At 44.9% G+C, this 26,392-nt stretch overlaps 1 protein-coding gene across 3 annotated transcripts in view; it reads left to right on the top strand.

Annotated features, from left to right (window-relative positions):
- cdh13 (cadherin 13, H-cadherin (heart)) overlaps positions 1-26,392 on the top strand; it is a 1,126,050-nt gene that overhangs the window by 730,069 nt on the left and 369,589 nt on the right. The window contains exon 1 of one of the 3 annotated variants that reach the window (XM_038806331.1): positions 988-1,062. The exons of the other annotated variants lie outside the window; for them this stretch is intronic. Coding sequence (XP_038662259.1) covers positions 1,029-1,062 — 34 coding nt within the window. The 5' untranslated portion in view covers positions 988-1,028. Of the gene's footprint in view, positions 1-987; positions 1,063-26,392 lie in introns of those variants that run through there. 3 annotated transcript variants of the gene reach the window in all.

Below are 26,392 nucleotides of genomic sequence, written 5' to 3'. Positions count from 1 at the left end.
CTGATGGGAAACCATGCCATATCTTCCAGCCCTGACCTCATTAATTATGCATCCGGGAGGGGGGGTTTCAAGCCGTATTCCATGGTGGGGCGGGCTTAGTTGTGCATGTCCTGCTGTCATATCTGGATGCCATGTTTAAAAGATGGCCAACATCACTGACCCACCTTTGATGAGAGATGGCTGAAGCTGGAAGATCCACCCAGAAGATTAACCCCCCCCCCCTCCCCACACACGCACACACTGCTGTAATGTCCCAGGATCCTGAAATGTCCCAGATCCAGAATTTCTTGTGGCCTCCATTTCAAACTCCAGAGACATCCCCAGGCATTCTTCAGGTAAGTCCTGACTTCTCCATGTTACGTTGTTCCAGACATGCTCTGGACTGGAGTGGTTTCCTGTTGGTGTTGCAGCGAACCAGCTGTAGGGAATCTGCATCCCATCAGCATGTTGCAAATCAGCTTCATGCTGACCTCCTGCAGGATTCTTGGTCTGCCATGGGGGGCAAAAATGGAGATCCTGCGAGGGAAATCACGCTGGTGTGAAACCGATTGTTGGCACTCCTGACGAATTCTGAACTGGGATAAATATTACTATTCCACTATAAATCGAACAAGTTCTCCACATGCATTACAAGACGATCTGTCAAGTCACTTATGAAAATGTCTTCTCCACACATTTCTAAGGACCGAACAGTGACTTTAAAAGAAGGTCTGTGAAATGCAATCCTGAATCCAAGTTGGAATTATTGAAGGAGTTTTGCATAAGGCTGGAGAAAACTCTTGCGTCATCTATCACCAAATAGCTTGGATGATTGGTGGATGGCAATTTCAAATTGTAATCACCTGGATGTATCTAAACCGACATTGAAAAATGTCATGACATCTAATTAAGGGCAATATAGAGAGTGGTTGGGCTTAGCTGCCTGGGAGGTTCATATACTGTTTTAATCTAAAGACTGGTGGTTTGTATGTGTGGTAAGAATGAGAATAATGGATTGGCATCAAAAGTGCTGAACTAAAAATCAAGGAATGTGCACAGAATACAACAACGAGCTGAGCCTCAGTGAGTAATGGATGTGTTGCCTTTCACAGAACAAACGTTAATTTGGCTGAGTCTGCAGCAGTTGTTGCAAATTGAATCGCCAGGCATGCGGTCTAGAGTGCACCGTGGTGCCCATGTAGCCACTGATTAGCATTGCTGCTTAATTTCTCTCTAATGTCCATCGCATATTAATAACCTGATTTGTGCAATTTAGTGTAAAAAAAAGGCATGCAGAGATTGTCACGCACTCAGTTATTTTAAAATAAATATAATGCAATCATAACATGTTATGCATATAAACTGAATGCCGAACCGCCAGAGCAATGCAATAACAAGCGCGATTCAGTACAGTTGACTTAAGACTTGTAAGTTAGTTACTTTTCCTTAAAGTGTATTTATTGTATCTCACTATTGACATATCTGTAACTTGCAATCATTGCTCCAAGGCTAGCCCTATTTGATCTCAACTGTGTGATTGAGTTTATTCAAGTAAGTAAGCAATTATTTGATTTTTTAAACTATTAAATACCACATTCCACAAACCAATAAATGAGCATCTTAGAACCATGTCTAAAATCTTAATTTTCATACGATACCTAGTTTGGATTTTGGAATATTGCAATATCATTCCAGGCCTACACGTTAGTTCAGGTCTCTGGTGAAGGCATTCTATTGTCTATTATATAGTTCATTGAGATTCAGGCACCAAAATAGGATGGGAGTACAGAATCTAAAGATGACTGTCTCCTACGGTACTAATTAAGTGCAACATTACTGTGGTTTATTTTTGAATGAGATGTTGGTTAACTTGGGCATGAAAGATCCCAGAGCAATACAGGGCTGGATTCTCCGATTCCCCAGACGCGTGTTTCTTGGCGGCGCGCTGTTTGTTGGCAGCGGGATTCCCTGTTCCCGCCGCTGACAGCGGGACTTCCCGTTGAAGACGTCCCCCACCGCCGGGAAACCTGTGGGTGGGCGCGTGCGCTGCCGGCAGGAACAGAAAATCCCAACGGCCGGAGCACTCTTAGCCACAGTATTTGAAGAAGATCAAGAAGTTCCCCTAGTTTCCAAATCAGCAATTTCCCTCAAACCAATATTACAGAAAATAAATAGATCAACGAGCTAACTGTTGATTTACAGTTCATGGGACCTCAGCTATGTGCAATTTGGCTGTCCCATTTGTTAACCTATTAAGTGATTATCTTCCAGAGTAATTCAATGGTTGTAATGCATATTGCAATGTCTTGAGGGCATCATAAAATGCTATATGAATGCAAATTCTTTCTTTCTTTACCATTCTGTACTCTTGGCAGACAAATTAAAACCGCTAATTGCAAGAGTTGAGTACGTAACTCACAAGAGTGAATTCAGATAATAAATTTAAGGCCAGGCTTATCATTAGCTTCGTTTTGTATAATCTGGTGCAGTGATGCAGAATGATATGTAAATTCACAATACCTCACAGAATATTAATGATGTTACAGCATGTCAGGGACTATCTTTGTTGGAACTCATCAACTTCCATTAAAGATCAGTCCTGTTACCCCCCTTTCCCTCTGGGCCAGCCACATTGTGAAATGTATCTATGCTAATTTTAAGTGTAATTATTCCTTTCATTCATTTACAATATATGGAAACATAGTGTTACAGCAAGTACTGGTGATTTTAACAAGTGGAAATGAGAGCGTGATCAAATGCTGAATGAGGTTCACCGAGCTCAACAATGGATGCCTTGTTTAATCTCATGATCTTTAACAGAGTCAGGATATATATTCAGAGTGTGTTTAATTATACTGGTAAACTACCAGCTGACAAAGAATTACCATCCAGAATTTAGAGGCATTTTGAGTGTTGTTAACACCACTCCATGAGTTTCAATAGAGGTTTAACACAGAAAGAGTGAACTAAAAACAACAATTTCACCAACTGTCGGAGATAGGGTCAGTTAATTTGAAGGGGAAGTAAAGTCTAAGAACAGAACCCTTTATTCATAGAATTCCTTCAGTGCAAAAGGAGGCCATTTGGCCCATCGAGTCTGCACCGATCCTCTGAAAGATCACCCCAACTAGGCCAACTCCCCTGCCCTATCACCGTAATCCTGGACGCTAAGGGGCAATTTAGCATGGCCAATTCACATAACCTGCATATTCTTGGGCTGTGGGAGGAAACCAGAGCACCAGGAGGAAGCCCACGCAAACACTGAGAGAAAATGCAAACTCCACACAGTTACCCAAGGCCAGAACTGAACCCCGGGACCCTGGCATGTAAGGAAGCAGTGCAAAGCACTGTGCCACCATTTATGCAAAAACCATTGCCAATATAAATTGCCTTAGCGTCCAGGGTTACAGTGATAGGGCAGGGGAGTTGGCCTAGTTTGGGTGATCTTTCAGAGGGTCGGTGCAGACTCGATGGGCCAAATGGCCTCCTCCTGCACTGCAGGATTTCAAAAACATGGGGCCTCTGCCAATTTCTTGCTGTAACTCTGGTAGAAGACTGGTGAAAACCCCAGTGAAGAGGTAAGTGTTGAAAACAGTCATGCAACACCAATTCTCTTGAATGATCAGCCATGATCACATTGAATGACGGAGCAGGCTCAAAGGGCCGAATGACCTCCTCCTGCTCTTACTTTCTATCGTTCTTGAGATTTCTGCTCTCCTCCTTTTGAAATGATGGCAGGACAACAGTGAGAGTTGCATAGAATTTCAGGAATCAAATGTTTGCTTGCACACAGTCCAAGCAGATCTACTCCTCATTGTGATACGATTTGTGACAATAGCAGCAGTAAAGTGTTATCAATAGGCCCCATTAAATGCGATAGCACTTACAAAGTTGAACAGCCAAACTGCAAATTGAGAATATACTTTAGCCAAGAACAGCCAGCTGCCATCTGAAAATCCACCCTCTGAATGTCATTCTTGTTGCTGGTGTCGAAGTGCATTTCATCAATGAGAAACTAACTCCACTTACCCTCTCGGTGAAGCGATAAGCCTGGAAGTAAATAATATCTACCTTATTTTGAATCCAAGCGAAGGAACAGTGAGAGCACGGGGTAAAGCATAGTTTCCTCATTATTCTATCAAGTTACTTGTGGTTGCTATACTGAAAACATGCTTTATCAAAGTGTCACCAACATACTGGAAAAATGCTATTGTTTACAACCTATCAATGCACATGTAGTGCAACATTGACCTTCAGAGACAGACTGTTGTAGACTGTTTGCATATAGTGGCTGGTAAATATTACAGACTTGAGAACAGGATTTTCTTTACTCAAGCACGGGGTATGGGCATTGCTGGCTAGGTCAGTATTTCTATTGCTCATTGTTAATTACCCTTGAGAAGGCGGTGATGAACCGCCTTCTTGAACCATTGCATTCGTGTGGCATTGGTACACCCTGGAGGGAGTTCCAGGAGTTTGACACAGCGACAGTAAAGGATTAGTGATATATTTCCAAGTCAGGCTGGCCTGTTACCTGGAGGGGAACTTGCAGGTGGTGATGTTCCCACCCACTAGCAGCACCTATTCTTCTAGGTGGTAGAGGTTGTGGATTGAGACGGTTCTGTCGACGGATCCTTGTCAAGTTGCTGCAGTGCATCTTGGAGATGCCATTATGCATCAGTGGTGGAGAGAATGAATGTTAAGATGAGGTGCTGATCCTCCAGCTTTCGCTGGGCTTCACTGGAGCATTGCAGCAGGCCAAGGACAGATATGTGGGGCAAGACGGAGGAGCAGTATATCATCTTCTGATGAGGCACGTCACAGCCCTCAGGACTCAACACTGAGTTCAGCAACTTTATGCTGTGACCTTTCTCCTCTATGTTAACCCCATTTATTTTTGTTATATCCCATACAGCACGGGGCAGCACAGTAGCATGGTGGTTAGCATAAATGCTTCACAGCTCCAGGGTCCCAGGTTCGGTTCCCGGCTGGGTCACTGTCTGTGCGGAGTCTGCACGTCCTCCTCGTGTGTGCGTGGATTTCCTCCGGGTGCTCCGGTTTCCTCCCACAGTCCAAATATGTGCGGGTTAAGTGGATTGGCCATGCTAAATTGCCCGTAGTGTCCTTAAAAAGTAAGGTTGGTGGGGGGGGTTTGTTGGGTTACGGGTATAGGGTGGATACGTGGGGTTGAGTAGGGTGATCATTGCTCGGCACAACATCGAGGGCCAAAGGGCCTGTTCTGTGCTGTACTGTTCTTGTTCTATATATTCTTTGTGCAAAAATCACATAAACTGCCCCCCCACACACTCACATAAACACACAAACACCACACATCCATCTGTCTCTTGTTCTTAAGTTAACCACATCTTTGCCACAATCTCTCCCTGCCACAGTTTAATACATTTTCCCTTTGTTTCAGTTCTGATGGAGAGTCATCGGACTCGAAACGTTAGCTCTTTTCTCTCCCTACAGATGCTGCCAGACTTGCTGAGATTTTCCAGCATTTTCTCTTTCGTTCCTGACAGAGAGTGTAAAGGACTCGAACCGTTAACTCTGTTCTCTCTCCCTTTGGATGCTGAGTTTTCCAGCATTCTCTGTTTTTGATTCTGATTACAGCATCAGCATTATTTTGTTTATTTTAACCTTGTGCCTGATTGGTAAGAAATCTCTGCAGCCAGAAATCATGTTCAGTTCTTTTGTAAGGGAATTGCTTCGTTCATTTGCAAGGTTAAGTAGTTTACATGTTGCACACAATTCACCAACTTTCTTGGAACTAAACTAATAATTAAACAAGCAAGATTAAATAATGCAATATTAATTCAAGAAAGGAATTGCACTTATCTGGACACAGTGCTGAATCGTTTATGGGCCGGTGGTTAAAACAAGGCAGGAGCGGAACAGATAATGGGAATGGATTGAAGAGCTCTGCAGGAAAGTCCAGGTTGAGGTAATATTATGAAGGTAAATTTGTGGATTATAGGTTTAAGAAATACACAGCTCTGGCATTGATTGGGAGGCATCTTACACTGGGGGCTTCTCCGTCAATAATGCTTGCTGCATGGGTGATTCTTCCTCACCTTCCAGTTCCTGCTCTGCCAGGTTACCCATCTGTTTGGGCAGCACGGTAGCACATTGGTTAGCACTGTTGCTTCACACCTTCAGGGTCCCAGGTTCCATTCCCGGGTTGGGTCACTGTTTGTGTGGAGTTTGCACATTCTCCCCGTGTCTGCGTGGGTTTCCTCCGGGTGCTCCGATTTACCCCCATGGTCCAAAGACGTGCAGGTTAGGTGGATTGGCCATGCTAAATTGCCCTTAATGTCCAAAAAGGTTGGGTGGGATTGCTGGGTTACAGGGTTGGGGTGGAGATAAGGGGTGGGCCTAAATGGGCTGCTCGTTCCAAGGGCTGGAGCAGACTTGATGGGCCGAATGGCCTCCTTTTGAACTGTAAATTCATTTTTTTTACACTTAGAGTACCCAATTCTTTTTCCAATTAAGGGGCAATTTAGCATGGCCAATCCACCTAACCTGCACATCTTTGGGTTATGGGGGGTGAAACACAAGCAGATATGAGAAGAATATGCCAACTCCACATGGGCAGTGACCTTGGCCAGGATTCGAACCCGGGTTGCATTGGAAGTTCTATGATTCATAGCAAGGTCTTTTTAATTCTCTATGTAATACAGCAGGAAGCCATGCAGCCTAGAAGGTTGCAGATTTGACCTATGCTGAAGTAACTAACTGAAAGTAGAAGGTTGGACTGTTGCAATTGGCTTCATCACATCTGGACAATGATGAGTAAAAAATCAAACAGTGTTCCAACTTTGACATGATGCAAGTGAACATTTTTGGATTTTGGTTTGAGATGATTAAGCTTGGAAATTAATCCTAGCAATACTTGCTATCTAGGTTCACCTTTGAAGAATGGTGGATTGTGTTAGGATCGGATGGTCAGCAATGTTAAGAGGGGGGAGTTGGGCGGTTTTTCCACTGTTGTGACTTTGCAGTGTGGGTCAATAATATCAATTGATACTGTCATGAGAATGTCGCTTTGAGAAATGTTTGGCTGCACATATTACTACAGTGATGTCAGAGTGGGTGGAGCTGGGCTGTCTGTCAGCTTTTTACTTTAGTTTTAGGCTGTTTGCTGCAGGATGAGTTTTAGTTTTGTTTTCAGTGTTGGAGCTGAAGCCAGGCAGAGCAGGTGTACTGTTGATCTCTCTGCCATGAAAAGACTATCTCTTGATCATTTGGTGAATTCAGAATTATAAATGTTCTTGCTAGTGAATGTAAATCTAATGTGCTTCTGTTAAAAGGTGTTTCTTTTGTCTTCTGGATGTTTCGGAAGTTATTAAGGATTAGTTAGTGTTGTATTCTTTGGGGATTGTATTTGAATTGATGGTCGCTAAAATGTTCCGTGAATGTTTTAAGAAGTTAACTTGAGTTCATAGAATGAACATTGTTTTGCTTAAAAAATTATTTTTCCATTTCTGCTGTACCACACCTGTAGAGTGGGCCGTGCGCCCCCATACCACAATCGATTAAAAGTTGTGGGTCAGGTGAACTCCATGATACACTTTGGGGTTCTCTAAACCCTGGCCCATAACCAATACTGCTCAGGAACTGCCTTTGCTACTTTTTATTGTGAAATTTTGGCACCCGGACAGTACATCAGACTACACATTTGTGAGATTTGTTGGATATTTTGCTACATATTTTATCCTTCCACGTTTCAAATTTAAGAAAAATCCATTAGCAATGAATAATGGTGCGTAGATTTACATTTGTTGATACAGCAACTGACCTTCACTTCAGAAGATGTGCTCCTGTTTTTAAGTCCGTATAGTTTCTTTATTTTGTGAACAAATTCCTTCTTGATCAACAGATGTATTTTTTGAAAATAATAATGAAATATTGCATATTGCATTTGCTGCTGAGTGACCCAAAAGCATTTTATTTAAATGACTTAACGATGTGCTAAATAAGATTTATGGATTGCTAATAATAGCTGTCTTGTTAGAGATTTAGGTAATGCTTTCAGTGTTATTTGACAACAATGCAGCATCTGCCAAGTTTGAAGTAGTCCCCATGTGCTGAATATCTGATTATGATCATTGGTTTTGAAGTACTGTTCTTAGCCTCGAATACCACATGACCATATCCGATGGTTTTCTGACGTTTCTTTCAAGGGTGTTTCAGAATTTAGTGGGAAAATAAAATCACATTTCTTTTTTCTGTTAATTTGATGGGTGCGATTTTGCCAACATGTTACGCCCAATGTCGATCCGGGCGTGCAAGTGCATCGCGGGGGAGGTTCTCATTGGACATTGCGCAAGGCGTGAAACGCCCTCAATGGCGTGATCCAGATAATTGTAGTTAAATGAGTCATTAGGGCTGATGTGAGGCGCATTCTTCCGACGCGCAGGAGTCATTGGTCGCTCTGGCAAGGCCTTGACTGGGTGCCGATTAGTTCTGGGCTCCCTTCTGGGTGTCTTGGAGGCCATTGGATCCACCGTATGGTCAGGAACAGGTCAGGGCAGTACCTTGGCACTCTCCCTGGCACCTTGGCAGTACCAACCCGACAACCTGGCACTACCAGGACATCAAATTAGTACTACGAGGGTGTCATGTGCACTGCCCAGGATGGCAGTACTAGGGTACCCAGCTCCCAGGTTAGCACTGCCATGGTTCGGGGCTTGAGGGAGGGGGGGGGGGGGGCATGCCCATGAAAGGGTGGGGGTGAGAGAGGATATGAAGGATGGGAGGGTGAAGGAAGGTATGAAGGGGAGCCCGAGAGGGGAGGGGCCCTCAGCGACCGCACAGCGGAGTGCACTCACTTAGGGGGGGGTAATACACATGACTGCAGGGGGTGGCACAGCCCATGGGTGGGGGAACCATCAAGCTTATTTAGAGCTCGGGGCACCTTCCAAAATGGCTCCCCAATCTCTGAGGAGCCGGTCTTCCGGTTGGTACTGCCAATTCCCCACTGCTGAAAATAATTCGAAAGGTGGGCGTGACCACCATAGTGGTTAGCACAGTTGCTTCACAGCTCCAGGGACCCCGGTTCGATTCCCCGCTGGGTCACTGTCTGTGTGGAGTCTGTTCGTTCTCCCCATGTGTGTGTGGGTTTCCTCCGGGTGCTCCGGTTTCCTCCCATTGTCCAAAGATGTGCAGGTTAGGTGGATTGGCCATGATAAATTGCCCTTTGTGACCAAAAAAAGTTAGGTGGGGTTACTAGGTTACGGGGATAAAGGGGATAGGGTTAAGGCGTGGGGTTTAAGTAGGCTATTCTTTTCAAGGGCCAGAGCAGACTCAATGGGCTGAATGGACTCCTACTGCACTTTAAATTCTATGATTCTATGAGTCTATGAGCACAGTGAAACTACCGAAGGCCCACAAAAAAAGGCCAGGTCTGGATCTCTCAAAAATCTGGCGGGAAACACCACGCCAAACTCGCCCACAATGACACTTAGAATTTTAGGGGGAGGTTCGCGCCCGGTATGGAGCTATAAATTTCCAATGAGGCTGTTTGTATATTAGTGAGGGAGATGGATGCAGAATGCTATTTTCACTTCATTGACCCAAATTAAATTCTGTTTTTCACTCGAAAGAACATTGTGTGGGCAGCACGGTGGCGCAGTGGTTAGCATTGCTGTCTCACGGCGTCCATGCCCCAGGTTCGATCCCGGCTCTGGGTCACTGTCCGTGTGGAGTTTCCACATTCTCCCCCTGTTAGCGTGGGTGGATTGGCCACACTAAATTGCCCCTTAATTGGAAAAAAATGAATTGGGTACTCTAAATTTAAAAAAAATAATAAAGAACATTGGGCGGAATTCTCCGCTCCCAGGAAAATTCGGGAGGGCTGTCGTGAACTCGGTCAAGTTTCACGACGGCCTCAGAGGCCGCTCCTCGCCCCCTGTTCTCCCCTCCCGGCGGGGCTAGGAACGGCGCTCCGTACCTCTCGGCCGCGGGGGCGTCGCGCCAAGAATGACGCGGCCGGCACGACGTCATGATGTCATGACGCTGACGGCACGAAACCGCGCATGCGCGGTGGCCATATTTTCCCTCAGCCGCCCCACAAGATGTGGCGGCTTGATCTTGCGGGGTGGCGGAGGGGAAATAGTGCGTCTGATTTGGACGCCGGCCCGACGATCGGTGGGCAGCGATCGCGAGCCTGTCCCCTCCGAGCACAGTCATGGTGCTCTTTCCTTGCTAGGCCACCTACACGCCCCAAACGGGCTTCTCACTCCCGTTTCACGACGGCAGCGACCAGGTGTGTTTGCCGCCGTCGTGAAACGGCCGCGAATGGCTGGCCGCTCGGCCCATCCGGGTCGGAGAATCACCATTCGCCGTGAAAGACGGCGAGCGGCGATTCTTCCGAGCGGGGGGGGAGAATCGCGGGGGGGCACCTGGGGGGTGTGAAATTTGTCGGGGGGCCCTCCCGCGATTCTCCCACCCGGCATGGGGAGCGGAGAATCGCGCCCATTATGTGTGTCTACATGTATGTGACTCTGCTTGCACTGATCTTGTCAATTTGCAACGGTTTGCAGTACTTACAGAATGGAAAGGTGATGTTTGCTGAAAAACGATCAGTAAACATCAGGTCATGATCATTTTGATTGGGCAGATTTTGCATTTTGTAAAAATGAGGCTATGACCATTGCTGCATCAAAGTAATTGCTGCTAAGCTGGCTGTGTTTTTTTTTATTAGTTAAAACTCTTTCATGTAGCGTAATTAGCTGTAGCCCTCTGACCAGTATTCAAACAATGGATATCATAGAATACAACACAAAACATCACTAATGTGTTTGTGAAGCACCCTTTGGAATAATTAGCATGTACTTTCCATGTTTGTATCAACTGCACAAAATAAGCATTGGGCACTAATTCAAGAAAACGACATGGCTTTCAAAAGTAGGCAACGAACACTGTATTAAGTCACATTTTTGTCATGCCAACAGAGGCTTCTCGGTCAGTATTGATCAAAATGTTTAATCTGTTCGTGGACCAATTGTGAAGCACATTGAAGCTGTAGAATGCTATGTATTAAGGAAGAAAAATTGGCAGCACATCCTTTTGAGGTGACTAATGAATGGCATTTCTGGTGACCGGAAGGGTCACTGTTCCGGAATGTTCAGGAGAGAAACAATAGCAAAAAGGTGGAAATGCAGATAGGAAAATGGTGTATTAAATTCACGCATTGGTCCAAAAAAATGATTACAAAATTAAGCCAAATTTACAAGCCAAGATGTTCTGTCATTGGCAGAAGCTTGGAATCATTCTGGAGTCAATATTTGTTCAAGTACTCCAAAGTGTTTGTTTCACAGCTGTGCCCAGAGAGGTATTCAATGTGGTTGACTGTAGATTGAGAATAAATTGTGCTTCTTGCTGCAACCAAGTCTCTGAAGGTGATTTTTGTTACCATGGAAAGCCATTCTCGTGGGCGAAAAGAGAAAAGTGGTAACAGAAAGAAAGAGAAAATCTTTACTCGCTCCACTTTTGCATGGCTTGTTCAACGTTATGACTTCTTTATGTGCACAGTTTCGTTCGCAATGTACCTGAAACCTTGTTCAGATTTTAAATCACAGATAGAGCACCCTGCTCTTGAGTTGCCACATGATTGAAACACCGAGTTTTTAGATGTGACACCTAATCCATAGATATAAATCACCGCAGAGTCCTATTATTCCGTAACCTGTCTTCCCTTATTCCCTGTGGAAAGATAGGATTTTTATAGTTAAATTTATAGTGCACTCTGACATGTTGGACACACTATTTTGTTTTTTTATCATATGTACTAGATTTTAAGATGTTTTGAAGTTCATTTACTTCCTTGTTCTGAATCCAAGGGACATGGATGGACCATCTATTGAATATTTTTTGAAAAGAGACATAACATTAAGATAGAAGCAAATTACTGCAGATGCTGGAATCTGAAACAAAAAAATACTGGACAATCTCTGCAGATCTGACCGCATCTGTGGAGAGAGAAGGTTTCCAGTCCGGATGACTTAGACAAAGTCACGCAGACTCGAAACTTTAGCTCCGTTCTCTCTCCACAGATGCTGTCAGACCTGTTGAGATTGTCCAGTATTTTCTCTTTTGGTTTCATAACATTAAGATTCTGTAATGAGAATGATCACAGATCTGCAAGATCCTGGGTGTGGGGGGGGGATTCTCTGTCCCGCCGTACCCGATTTCTGGTGCGGTGCGCCCCCGCTAACAGCGGGATTTTCCATCCCGGCAGCCGACCAATGGGGTTTCCCTTTCTGGGCGCCCCCATACTGTTGGGAAATCCGTGGGCGTCAGTGCACTGCCGACGAAATGGAGGATCCCGCCGACGGAGATTCCAGACCCCTAACTTTTATCATTCATCCGATGATTACAGTTTTCAATTAGCTTTTCATTAACAATTTGTGCTCTAAATAGTTAGTATCATCTCTTCAAAAAACAGAGAAAATATGAGAGAATAGAAACTAGAAGGCGGAGTAGTCCATTCCGCCCTTTGAGCCTGCTTCACCATTCAATATGACATTGGCTGATCCTCTATCTCAATGCCATACTCACATTTTTCCCATACCCCTTGATGCCATTAAAATCTAAAAAATTATCCATCTCTTTCTGGAATACAGTCAATGACTTGACCTCCACAGCCTTCTGTGGTAGAGAATTCCACAGCTTCACTACTCTTTGAGTGTTGGATTTATTTTCCTCATCCCAATCCTAAATGGTCTACCCTGTATGCTGAGAATGTGTCCCCTGGTTCTAGATTCCCCAGCCAGGGAAAGTCTCTCCAGCCCTGTTTGAACTTTGTCTGTTTCAATCAGATCTCCTCTCATCCTTCTAAATTACAGTGAATACAGGCCCAGTCGAACCAATCTCTCCTCCGAGGACAGTTCCGCCAACCCCTGTACAGGAAGCATCCAAAATAATTCTTGGCAATGTTTGCCTTGTGTCTTAATATAACTGTGAGTGTTTTCTGCTTCTGTGTTTACCATATTGAAGCTTTTCATTCAGCTTAACTGGTTAAAAGAAAAACCATGGGCTAGATTCTCCATTTCAGCGGCTACATGCCGGCTCAAACGGCGAATTAGCGGGAGGTTTATGACAAGGAAATTGGTGCCAACCCCGCACCATTTCCGGGACTGGTGAGGGGCTAGCAGCGGTGCAGGGTGAACATCCTGGCTCCAGCTCCGAAAACGGCCCGGTTCCTGGCTACGCATGCGCACAGCTGATGACCTGCAGCAGTCGTACCGTACAACATGGTGCCGGCTGTGCGCGGACCGGACCCGCCATCCGCGACCCCACAGGCCATCTCCCACCTGTTCCCCAGCCCTCGCGGAACCGCCCCCCCCCCCCCCCCCCCCCCCCCCCCCGCCCCGGCTAACGGCATGGATCCCAGCCGAGTGTGATGCCGCTGGATACAGTCCGCAGCCACCACACCAGGTTCCCGACCGCTGAGACAACTCGGCACATCGGAGGGTGGACCATTGCGGGACGGCAGGCTGGTGACACGCCAAAGCTGGTACAATGGCGCGCGACGTGATTATGCCATTTCTGAGGTGGCGGAGTATGGCTGACCAGCGTCAAACTGACGCCAGAGCCGGCCCCTATTTGGGTGTCAGAGTCGATTCACCGCCTCATTGCCGATTACGATAGCGGCGTCAGACAACGGAGAATCCCACTGCATGGCGATCAAGCACAGATTGATAAAACACTACCATTCACTGCAGCGTAAAATATTGATGTTAACATTCATTAATTTTAAATGTACAGCTACATACAGATTGATCCTATCTAAATATTGACTCATTAAGCACTGATAACAGTAATAGCTTGCATAGCTTAAGGCTGGTAATGTAAAAGAAATACCAAAGTACTTTAGGGAGGCTTCATCAAAAAGAATTGACTTGTTAACAGTATTGTTTAGCAAACTATCCCTCTCCGAAGCACGATGCAATGAAAAATATACAAATCTGCAGAAAAAATGCAAGAAGAAGAATATTCTCCGTCACTTCCAGGACTTGATTTTGATTTTGGACAAATAAATGATAATGTCATAAGACAGTCTTCATAGGATTAATAATCTAAATAAATCAAATTTAGGACATTTATATCAGGTTCACATTTGGTTCTACCAATAGTGCAGACTGCTCTCCAATTAACTCATAGCAATTCATCAGCTTCACTCACATTGGCTGTTCTATGCCAGAAACCTAATTATCGAAGGATATAACTGGAGCCTATCTTTACACACATCTATTTTTATTTACCAACTTATACATTGCAATTCTATCCTCCTAACCCAACAACCACCAACATTGGGGGATAACGTTGATCCCCTGACCTCGGCACAGCCCCATATCTCTCCTTAAATATACTTTTTGCTCTTTTGGCTTCAACACCATTGTCCTCAACACCTCTTCGAACATAACTTTCTCACAATATTGTCGATTTTTGAGTTCTCCCTATTTCCCCCAATTTTGGGTCAAATAAATTTAATAACCTTTCCTTGTTTAGTTATGACTCTTTCCAAGTTGTAACACCTCACACACCCTTTTGAAATTTAACAGCTAAAGTTCCAACCCATGACTTATCTCCCAATGCAAATTTCCATCTACTGCTTGGTTACTTGGAGAAAATTCACTTGGCCATATCTACTTCAAATGCACCAATACTCCTTTCATCTCTGAAGCCCTCACACAATCTGTCTTCATTTTAAGTTATTTAATTTCATACACAAACTCATAAAATTGCTCCAAGGAATAACACAACATGCATGGTAACACAGTGGTTAGCAATGTAGCTTCACAGCTCCAGGGACCTGAGTTTGATTCACGCCTTGGGTCACTGCCTGTGCGGAGTCTGCATGTTCTCCCCATGTCTGCGTGGATTTCCTCCGGGTGCTCCGGTTTCACCCGCAGTCCAAAGATGTGCAGATTAGGTGGATTGGCCATGCTTTATTGCCCTTAGTGTCCAAAAAGGTTAGGTGGGGCTACTGGGTTATGGAGATAGGGTGGAGGCGTGGACTTAAGTAGGGTGCTCTTTCCCCAAGGGCCAGTGCAGACTCAATGGGCCAAATGGCAGGCTTCTGCATTGTAAATTCTATGACTGAATAGATCCCCCAAAATATTAAAAATAAAATAAAAAGTCTCTCATCACACTCCCTAAACTAATTCACCTCTCTACCTCTCTTTTCTCCTTCAATATGCTTATTCAAAACTACTTCTTTAATCAAACGTCTGGTCATCTGCCATAATATTTCCTTATCTGACTCCATGCCAAATTTTGGTTGATCACACTCTTCTGAAGTACCATGGTATGTTCACTGCATTAACTGTGCTATATAAATGCGAGTTGTTGGTATAGTTGATGATCATTGAAGCAAAAAATCGATCCTCTCGTTGTCTAGGGCTGTCATGCAGTATTATATACCTGCCCAGCAATTCAGTTGCTCCAAATTGTTATACTAAAAAAAATGAATATGACATTGATATTAAATAGGGTACATGAGATCTTTCTAAAATAGAGTTTTACATCATAGAACGAGGCCCTTTGGCCCATCATGTCTATGCTGGCCATCGAGCAGCTATCTATTCCAAACCCATTCTAGCACTTGGTCTGCAGATCTGTATGGCTACAGCATTGCAAGCGGCCATCCAAATGCTCTTTAAATGTTGCGAGGGTTCCCGCCTCTACCACCTTTTCAGGCAGTACCAGCCTCCCCAAACAGGTGCCGGAATGTGGCGACTAGGGGTTTTTCACAGTAACTTCATTGAAGCCTATTTGTGACAATAAGCAATTTTCATTTCATTTCAATAGTTACAGATTCCCACCATCCTCTGGGTGAAAATGTTTTTCCTCAAATCCATTTTGAATCTCCTGCTTCTTACTTTCAATCTGTGCCCCCTGGTTACTTACCCCTAAACTAAGGGGGAAAATGTCCTATTTACCAAAGAACAAAGAAAAGTACAGCACAGGAACAGGCCCTTCGGCCCTCCAAGCCTGCGCGACCATGCTGCCCATCTAAACTAAAATCTTCTCCACTTCCGCTGTCCGTAACTCTCTATTCCCATCCTATTCCTGTATTCATGGACCCTACCTATGTCCTTCATAATTTTGTACACTTCAATTAGATCACCCTCAGTCTTCAGTCTTAACCAACCTCTCGTCATGGCTGAAGGGCTTCAGCCCAGGCATCATCCTTCCTATAGTGTGGCAACCAGAACTGCAGACAGTACTCTATAGGATCCATAGAACCTTTTATAGAATCCATAGATCCTCTACAGTGCAGAAGGAGATTAGTCGGCCCATCGGGTCTGCACAGACCATCTGAAAGAGTACCGTACCTAGGCCCACACCCCCGCCCTGTCCCTTTAAACTTGTAACCCCCACCTAACCTGCACGTCCTTGGACAATAAGGGGCAATTTAGCATGACCAATCCACCTAATCTTTGGACTGTGGGAGGAAACCAGAGCAGCTGGAGGCAACCCACTCAGACACAGGAAGAACGTGTAAACTTCACACAGGCAGTCACCCAAAGCTGGCATAGAACTCGGGTCCCTGATGCTGCGAGGTAGCAGTACAAACCACTGTGCCAACGTGCCGCTCTAACTGTGCCATAACGAGTGGCTTATGCAGCCCCATCATAATCTCCCTGCCCTTATGGCCCATGCCTCGGTTAATAAAGGCAAGTATCCCGTAAGTCTTCTTAACCATCTTATCTAACTGTCCTGCGGCCTTCGGGGACCTATGTACATGCACCCCAAGGTCCCTCTGGTCCTCTGTACCCCCTAGCGACCAACCGTTCATTGCGCATACCCTTACCTGGTTAATCCTCCCAAAATACATTACCTTACGCATTTCAGGGTTAAATGACATTTGCCACTGTTTTGCCAATCTGACCAGCCTGTCTATATCGCCTTGTAATCTAAGGCTTTCCTCCTCGCTACTTATCACACCAATGTTTGTGTCATTTCCAAACTTATTGATGATACCATCCACATTCCCATCTAGATCATTAATGTCCATTACAAACAGCAAGAGACACAGCACTGATCCCGGTATACTGCTGGACTCAGGCTCCCATCTCCTGCCACTAAGCAAATTTGAGATCTAATTGACTCAAATGCCCTTGATCCCGTGGGCTCTTACCTTCTTGATCAGTCTCACGTGCATGATCTTTTCAAAAGCCTTACTGAATTCCATGTGGACTACATCAAATACACTGTCCTCATCTACACAGCTAGTAACCTCCTTCCCCGGGAATGGACATAGTGATCCAACAAACTAAAGCCCTCCCTCCTATACCATCTCTTCAGACATACATTCATCTATTCTGTCCTTCTATTCCTGTCTCACTAAAAAGTGGCACCGGGAGTAATCCGGAGATTACAACCTTTCAGGTCCTGCTTTTCAATCTGCTATCTCGCTCCCTAAATTCTTGCTGTAGGACCTCATCCCTTTTTCTGCTGATGCTGTTGGTGCCAATGTGAACCACAATCTCTGACCCATCCTTTCACAAACCCTTCCCCTTCAGAATGCCCCGCAGCTGCTTTGTGACATCCCTGACCCTGGCACCAGGGAGGCAACACAGCATCCTGGAGTCAAGTCTACAGCCACAGAAATTCCTGTCTCCACCCCTCACTGTTGCTCTGCCACTCTTAATTGTCTCCTGCTTTTGCAGCTGAAACTGGTTCTGGCTGCACACCCCAGAGGAACCGTCGCTCTCACCATTTCCCAACACAGATAAACAGGGGGCTGGATTATCTGTTGCCCGACACTGAAACCGGGAATGGTGATCGGGCGGCAAATAGCTCCTGACACCAAAATCGCGGCAGATGCCGGTTTGACAGCGAATGGCGATGCTCCGCCTTCTCAAACACTGCATCATTGCAACTGCATTCACATCACAGTAGTGCCGTCCTTTCGGCCATGATCGGTATATTTGTGTGGGGGGTGTATAGTGTACACGTGGCTGCACATTGTCAGCCCTGTGGGTGTCCATCGCGGACCGGCGATTCCCGCACCATTTTCAGTTTGTTCTGCAGGTGTTCCACACGGCGCCAGTGCTAACCCATCATCGGTAGTGGAATCGGTGCAGGTCTAGTGCCGATTGTTCTGACATGGAACTCCACGGATCCTCCGTTGGTGTCAGCACTTGAAAATGAAATGAAAATGACTCATGAACAGAGAATCCAGCCCAGGTTCTTGAGCGAGATACATTCTGAGGCATTCCTGACTACGTGCCTCCCCCCCACTTCTTCTATCTGGTGATCCCCCCCCCACTCCTTCTATTTTTAATAATTTTTAATAATGTTTAAAAATAAATTTAGAGTACCCAATTCATTTTTTCCAATGAACCATGCAATTTAACATGACCAGTCCACCTACCCTGCACATCTTTGGGTTGTGGGGGCGAAACCCATGCAAACTCGGGGAGAATGTGCAAACTCCACACGGACAGTGACCCAGAGCTGGGATCGAACCTGTGACCTTGGCGCCGTGAGGCAGCAGTGCTAACCACTGTGCCACCGTGCTGCCCCCGTTCCCTCTTTGACTGCATGCTTCACACCTTGTGAATTTAAAGGTATTTTAAATTGTCCTGACAGCAATTGAAAATACCGTTTCATTATAATGTCAAACGTTTACATCCGTAAAACCACCTTCTTGACATTTCTCCTTAGTTTCGTGTCAAGTGTTGCCATTCAATGCCATGTTCCTTCCTCCAGCCAGGCGGGCAGGATGAACACATGCTGTGAAAGCCACTCTGTGACTAACCATCAGATGGTATGTTTCAGTGGGGAGGGACTGGGCTGCCACATTACCTTTTTCTCCCTGTGATCAAGCTTTTTGCGGCATTTTGTCTAATGGACTGGCTCAGAGTTGCGAAACCTCATTCAGCGAAAATAATATGAATGTCAGGAGTAAGGCTCCAGCTCAGACCTCCAATTTCCAGAGCTATCGCTGCACTTGAAACAACAGCTTCCTCATGCAGAACCCATCTTACCTATCACACTTAAATGCCTTCAATTATGGCCACTTTAAAGGCCAAGTTATTTTAAATGTAAGAAAATGTGAAATGTGGAGAAATGATTCCATATCTGGGGGGACGAAACAATAAAATGAGGAAAATAATTTTATTTCCTTCAGCACCGTTTTATTTAATACAATTTCTGAACTTTTCATCTAGAGAAGCTACTGTAGCTCAAATCTGACATTTAAACACCGACGGGATCTCTGCTGCTGTTTATTTAATGCACATAAATTACAGGCTGAAGAGATTTGCCTTGCAAACAATGAAATCTGGTAGGATTTCATCAATGTATTCAGATTGGATTACTAGAATGATCAATCAATCATTACACCTGTGCTATTGACATTTGTGTCTTCTTTTGGTATGTTTATAATGCCATAAAATCATTCTGCACAGTCGAGTTTATGAATTATTGTGAGAAGGTGTTCCATCTGAAGTGTCAAATATGTTTTTCCGTTTGGAGACTGACTAATCTATTGCACACCTTTTGCCTTTATTTCACTGGTCTCAAGTTATTTAGATCCCAACTGGCCGTGATTTAACATGCTGAAATTTTCAGCATCCCACGGAAAGGTATGTCTGTCAAAATCATAATTGAGTTTACAAAGAAACTCTGTGCGATAAATAATGAACAGGAAAAGTCTGCATTCAGTTTTGCTACCAGAATTTCTGTAAAGCCCAGAGGGGTGTGAAATTCTTATGCATTGCCCGTTTCAACTTGAGAGAATCTTCACCGGGATCATTCCAGGTTTTGTGATTTGAAGAGTGGGCTCTATCTGCAGATATCAGGGCTGAGTATCCACGGTTCTTAGCAACATAGTCACACGTCCTCCAGAGGTCAAGGTTGGAAGGGATAAGAATTAGGTTGGAGTGGATATGCTGGGTCAAAGGTGGGGGGGGGGGGGGGGGGGGGGGGGGTTCACCGAGGCTTTATAATGGAGAGGGACCTTTGCCTGCCTCATAAGAAGGTAATGGAGACAATGCCAAGTCGGAGCAGGGACATGGGTTCAAATCCCACCATGGAAGCTGGTGGAATTTGAATTAAATTAATTAAGCTGTGTTGGTCTCAACATCCCTAAATTAATCGTCATGGCTTTCCAGAGGAAGATACCAACAATGTTTCTGTGGTGACTCCTGACCACATTGAGCAGTTGTACGCTTCTGTTGGGTGGATCTGGGCGAGAGAAGCAGTATGTAGCAGGTTGACTCTGCTGCCCCAGGTGGTACCAGAACATTGACGAACAGTCAGGAGAGAGCGGCCATGGGTGTCAGTGGGAGGTCTCATGGCGTTAAGTCAAACATAAACTTGGAAAGGCGCCGCAGATTATCCCAGCCCTCCCCGCCCCCATACCCCTTAGCTGATGAGTCAGGCCTCCTCCCCGTTGAACACTGTATAGAAGACGCACTGAAGGTGGCAAGGGAACAGAATATATTCTGGGTGGGATGTCTCTCACCAAGAGTGGCTCAGTAGCAACATTACTGACCCAGCTGACTGCGTCCTGAAGGACCGAGCTGCTAGACTGGACCTGCAGCAAGTGGTGAGGAAGCCAACAAGAAGGAAAAAGCTACTTCACCTCAACCTCACCAATCTACTTGTCACTGATGCATCTGTCCATTAGAGCATTAGTAGGAGTTACCACTGCACAGGACGGCATGGTGGCGCAGTGGTTAGCATTGCTGCCTCACGGCGCCAAAGACCCGGGTTTGATCCCGCGCCGGGTCAGTGTTTGCGAAGAGTTTGCACATTCTCCCCGTGTTCCAGGTTACCTTTTGCCTCCTCTTTCAGGTGAAAACCATACAATTTACTCAGTGTGAAAACATGGGGCGGAATTTGCCGGATATTCGCACCGGCGGGAAATTCCGGTCCCATGCTGGCGCACAGGTTTCCCGTTGACAATGGTGGGACTGGTCGATCCCGCTGGCGGGCTGCCTCCGCCACCGTGAAATACGCGGCGGGGTAAATTCCGCCCATGGACACAGCAACACACACAACTGCATCAAATATCATATCGGTGATGCAGCATTGCTACTTTTTGTTCAGGAATATGAAAGGGTTAACAACTCAACAACTGAAATATCTATTATTTCCATTCCACGTATAACACTGATCTATATTTTTCCCAGATTTTGCTGGGGTATCTTTTTTAAATTGCTACTACTATCATGTCAACGAAAAGGATTTATTATTTAGAAACAAATAGTAGCACCACAAGAGGAAAATAATTTTTAAAAATGGTCAGATCAGCGCTTCTGGCAATGATTCTATCTTGGGTTTTCTGCTAATATCATAAACAGCTTTCCTCTTGTGGCTTCTGATCACATTGGAAATGTTCAGTTTAACAAGTTGCCTTATAATTGAATGGTAGCTACCTATTAACTCTGTGAACCCCTTACATAGAACAGATGACATTTCCTGCCGCAGTGATGCTGTCATTTAAAAAGGATTCTAATTGCCCTATGATTTTCACCTTTTGCATCCCAAGTAGTGGGGTGGGTTTGAAATTGCAATTTAAAATAGGATTGGGACACACTCATGCTACTTACGAAGGACGCTGTTGGGACTTTGCGCTTGAGCATCATTTTCTTATGCTGAACATGTATGTTGCGTTAGGATAAGTACACAAATTGGTGTAGTAATAACTGGCGTTAGGATACGTACTCAGACTGGTGTAGCAGTAATAACTGCTTTTTATTTCCAGACAATCTGGAGTATTCCATTTAAAAATGACAAGAACAAAGCAAAAGAAGACAGTGGAGTGTAATTGCTTCAATATTCCCCTCAGGGGAGCCCTCTAGTGGTCAACTAATGATGTGCAAGTACAATACGTGCCAATAATAATGGTCCATCTTAAGAGCTGAAGAACAACTCTTGAGAAACTATCTGTGTTTCTTGCAAGTGGTTCATATTGATCGCTATAAGAGTTCGCAGTGCTGCAGGAAAATAACCTTTCCATCTTTGCACACTTGCAACTCCATCATATGTTTCCAATTTGATTATCATGTGACTTAGGTGCAAAAAGAAATTCTCTCCACCTGCCCTGAACAACTCCAATTCTTCATCTGATGAATATCCCAATTATTTTTAAACTGACAATATAATCTCACTGATTAGGTGTGCCGGAAGAAGTGGGACTAATTTCTGCTGAGCATGGCCAGTAATGCTGTGTTGGAATTATGAAAACTAACTTTATTTCCAATCCTTTGCCACCATTAGGTTTCAAACAGTGAGCCCAGATTTTAATTGGCGTGCCATTTGGATCGAAGCTTCAGTTTGAGTTGATAATATTTGCCGTTCTATTGAAGCAAACAATTGCTGAATCTAGGCCTGGCAGATTTTGCTACAAAATTCATTCTTCAACACCAATTTGCAGATATCGTAGTAAAAGAGCCCAAGCTGCTTCACAAGAGCATTATGCAATGGAGGCCAGATGAAGAGGTGGGAAACCAGATGATCGAATGAAGGAGGTTTGAAAGAGTGCCTTAATGGAGGAGGGCGCGGTAGAGAGTGGAGATATTTCATGAAGGAACTCCAGAATTTAGGGCCTTGGCAGCTAAAAGCGTGGCCCCCACTGTTGGAGTGGTAATATTAGAGGAGGTGCAGGAGAACAGCAGAGATTGCAAAGGGGTGCAGGACTGGAAGAAGCTATAGGGATTGGAAGGATTGAGGGCATGGGGCAATTCGAAAAGAAGAATGAAAGTTTTGAAACACTGCGTTGCCAGACTGGGAGCTAATGTAGACAGTGATCACTGGGGCAGTGGGTAAATTAAATAGGGTCCGTATTAAGGTATGAGCAGCAGTGTTTTAGATGACCTGAAGTTTGTCAAGGATTGAAAATGGGAGACCAAACAAGAGAACATTGGAAAGAAGGAATCAACAAGGCAGCCAGCGCATGGAGCAGGATGCATGATATAGGCCTATAATTGCCTCCATGGCAAACATGAAGTTTAGACACTGTCCTATCATGTGAGGTGACAAGTGGCAGGGAGGTAAGGCAGCAAATAATTACTCGCAGGCCACTCTCATTTACTTGCTGAATAAAATGAATAAGCATAATTTGCTGACAAAATAACAATGGTTCAATAAATGCACTATTGCTACAAATGTGGGAAGATGATTAAATGTGAAAATCCAAGATTTAATGTCTTGCTATTTTTTTCATAAAAATTCTATCTTGCTGTCTGCCTCATCATTCCAGAGGCATTGAATGGTGTGAAGTTGTTGTATTTGTGTGGTAGATACACACTAGATTGAACCTAGAATGTTAAGATTCGTCCAGTCCAATTAACAATGGGGTAAGTGTTAATTAATGCTAATAATCTCTCTGGCACTGAAAATTAATTATTGCAAATATGTGCCGGGATTTTCCGACCCCGCGCCGGGTCGGAGAATCCCCAGGATGACGCGCGAATCGTGCCTCGATGCCGGCTTCCCGATTCTCGGGCGCCCATGGGATTCCCGCCGTGCTGGTTGGGGGCCGTTGAAAGCGCCCCCTCCCGGCGGTTCCCCGGGACCCGATGGGCCGAGTGGTTCGGCCGAGTCCCGCCGCTGTGGGTTACTCAGGTCCCACACGGTGGGACCTGGAAGCTGAGTCTGCAGGGACGTCCTGGAAAGTGTCAGGGAGATCTGATCTCGGGGAGAGGCCCCCACGGTAGCTAGGCCCACAATGGGGGCTGACCGATCGGTGGGTGGGCTGGTTCCATGGGGGCCTATGTTCCTCCGTGCCGGGCCCCTGTCGGGCTGTGCCATATTGCCCAGGGGCCAGCGTGGAGAAGGGAACCCCCACGTATGCGCAGAATCATGCCGGCTATTCCGCGCATGCGCGGAAATACGCCGGCCATAGCGCGCATGCGCGAACTCGCGCGGGCCGTTCTCCGCCCGCGGGGACCACTCCGGTGCTGACCTAGCCCCCTAGGAAGGGGAGCATTCCCCATTATCGGTGACCATTGAAGCCAGAGTGGTTTTGGCGCCGCTTTTCATGCCAGCATGGAGATATAGCCCCATTATTGGAGAATCCCGCTCATTCCATCAGGTATTAATTGTTGTTGCAGACTTTAAAAATGTAAAATTTTGGATTTCCTTTTTGCTTTCTTTCCTTTCCTTTCTTTCCTTTCTCCTCTACACTGTCTCCTTTAATCGACTTATCATTTCTATCCCTTTATTTATATTCCTGTACTTGATTTGACATTGAGTTCACCCATTCTAATTTACACTTCCTTCTTAGGCCTTGCACTGTTTGTCTCCCAATCCTTCAGTATGATTGGTTAAGTAGACACACAGCTTTTAGCCCTGTTCACTCCGGACCTGGTTGCCCTGTTTCAATCACTGTGACATTATCTGCTTGCACTTTCAGCAGTTTGCCACGCAAAACAATTTAAAACCTAAATGGGCAAAGGCAAGTCGAACTAATGGGAGATGTTGAAGGATGCACTCCTCCAACAAATTATGACCCTGTGTTTTTGACCTTGGTGCTCTGAAAATATTACATCACCCCACTTAAAGCTGAAAACATTGTGCAGCACTGAAGTATGGCATTGCAAGTTGTTAATGGCAACATACATATAGGTGTTGGCTAGTTAGCCCCTCAAATCTTTTCAACATATAGTGCGATCATGGGTGATCTCGTCACTTAACTCCTTATCACATATACTCCTTAATGTCTTTGGTTAACAAAAATCTATCAACTCGAATTTTAAAATTAAAAGTCGATTTATCATCAATTGCCCACCTGAAAAAGTAAATTCTATACTTCTGCTATGATTACATGAAGGAGTGTTTGCTCATTTTATTCCTGAAAGGTCTGTGACTTATTTATTGACACAGTAAGAAGTCTGACAACACCAGGTTAATGTTCAACATGACCTGGTGTTGTAAGACTTCCTACTGTGCCCACCCCAGTCCAACATCCTCATAGCTAATTTATTGACGATCGCTCCTAGTTTTAGAACCAACAGAGATTTATCCAATCAATCTATTTCCTTTGTTATCTAGAAAAAAAATTATCTCAACCCTTAACCTTTAAAATTCCCGATAATACAACCCTAGTACAGTATATGTAACAAAAACAGAAAATACTGGACAATCTCAATGGGTGTGACAACATCTGCGGAGAGAGAACGGAGCTCATGTTTGGAGTCTGGATGACCCTTTGTCAAAGTTTGTGTAATCACGTCTCATAATTTAGCTCTTGGAATCCAGGTACCAGGCTGATAAATCTACACTTCACTCTCTCCAAGACTAATGTTCCTGCCAACGGTGTGATGTCCAGAACTCACAGTCCCCCAGGTGTGGTCCGATCAGGCTTTTTTGTAGCTGAAGCACAATAATGTAATCATGCACCCCCATCCCGCACTGCCTGAGGTTATTCATGAAGGCCCCGCCTTCTCAACCTTGCCCCTCACCTGAGGTGAGGTGACCCTCAGGTTAAATCACCACCCGTCAGCTCTCAAAGGGGAAAGCAGCCTATGGTCTTCTGGGGCTTTTATATTTTCTACAGCGAGGCTTTTTGAAACAGCAGAATTATTATTCATTAGGTGATGGAGAAAAGTATTTATTACGTTAATTAACTGATCGAGGTGAAATTGGGATGTAGAAGGACAGCATGGTGGCGCAGTGGTTAGCACTGCCCCTCAAGGCGCCGAGGACCCAGGATCGATCCCGGTCCCGGGTCGCTGCCCGTGTGGAGTTTGCACATTCTCCCCAAGTCTGCGTGGGACTCACCCCCGCAACCCAAAAGATGTGCAGGGTAGGTGGATTGGCCATGCTAAATTGCCCCTCAATTGGAATTTTTTTTTAGATTAAGAAAAGGAAACTGGGCTACCGCGTTTTATTTAAGAATGACTCCAGTGGAAATGCAAAACATATCCCTTTCTTACACCAAAAATTATCGCAGCAATATTTTTAATTATTTACTTTTACTATTGCAGAAATGGTAGCAGAGGCCTTGTCGATACATTGTTCTTTCAATCGGCATTCCACGATAGCGGAATAAGGATCACACAAGCATGCAGTGATTCAATATCTCATAAATAGCTAAATATAACACATACCAAACTGGATAAAGAGAGACCAGTTATGTACAAATCCCTGTGGCTTCATTTGAGCTGGCTGATGACAGAGGCACATCTATATTTTGATAGCTCATAATGAACTGCTAGGACTCTGGTCATGGCATAGATTCTTAATTCACTCTACTACGACACTCTGGGGCATGATTTGCTTGCAGTTTCTAGTTCCAAGCTGTTGACCAATGACGAACAGTCTGGCAAGAAGATGGATGGCTCTTCTGAAGATAAATTAGCTTGAAAATAGCTTGAAAACTTTATTGGATCAATAAAGAGCAGTGGGGGGTGTTGACGAGGGTCAATATGCGCATTTTGGC

Source organism: Scyliorhinus canicula, chromosome 9 (assembly GCF_902713615.1).
Source record: "Scyliorhinus canicula chromosome 9, sScyCan1.1, whole genome shotgun sequence".
NCBI classification, from domain to species: Eukaryota; Metazoa; Chordata; class Chondrichthyes; order Carcharhiniformes; family Scyliorhinidae; genus Scyliorhinus; species Scyliorhinus canicula.
The sequence above is the reverse complement of the archived record's forward strand: the minus strand, read 5'-3'. Positions and strand labels throughout refer to the sequence as shown.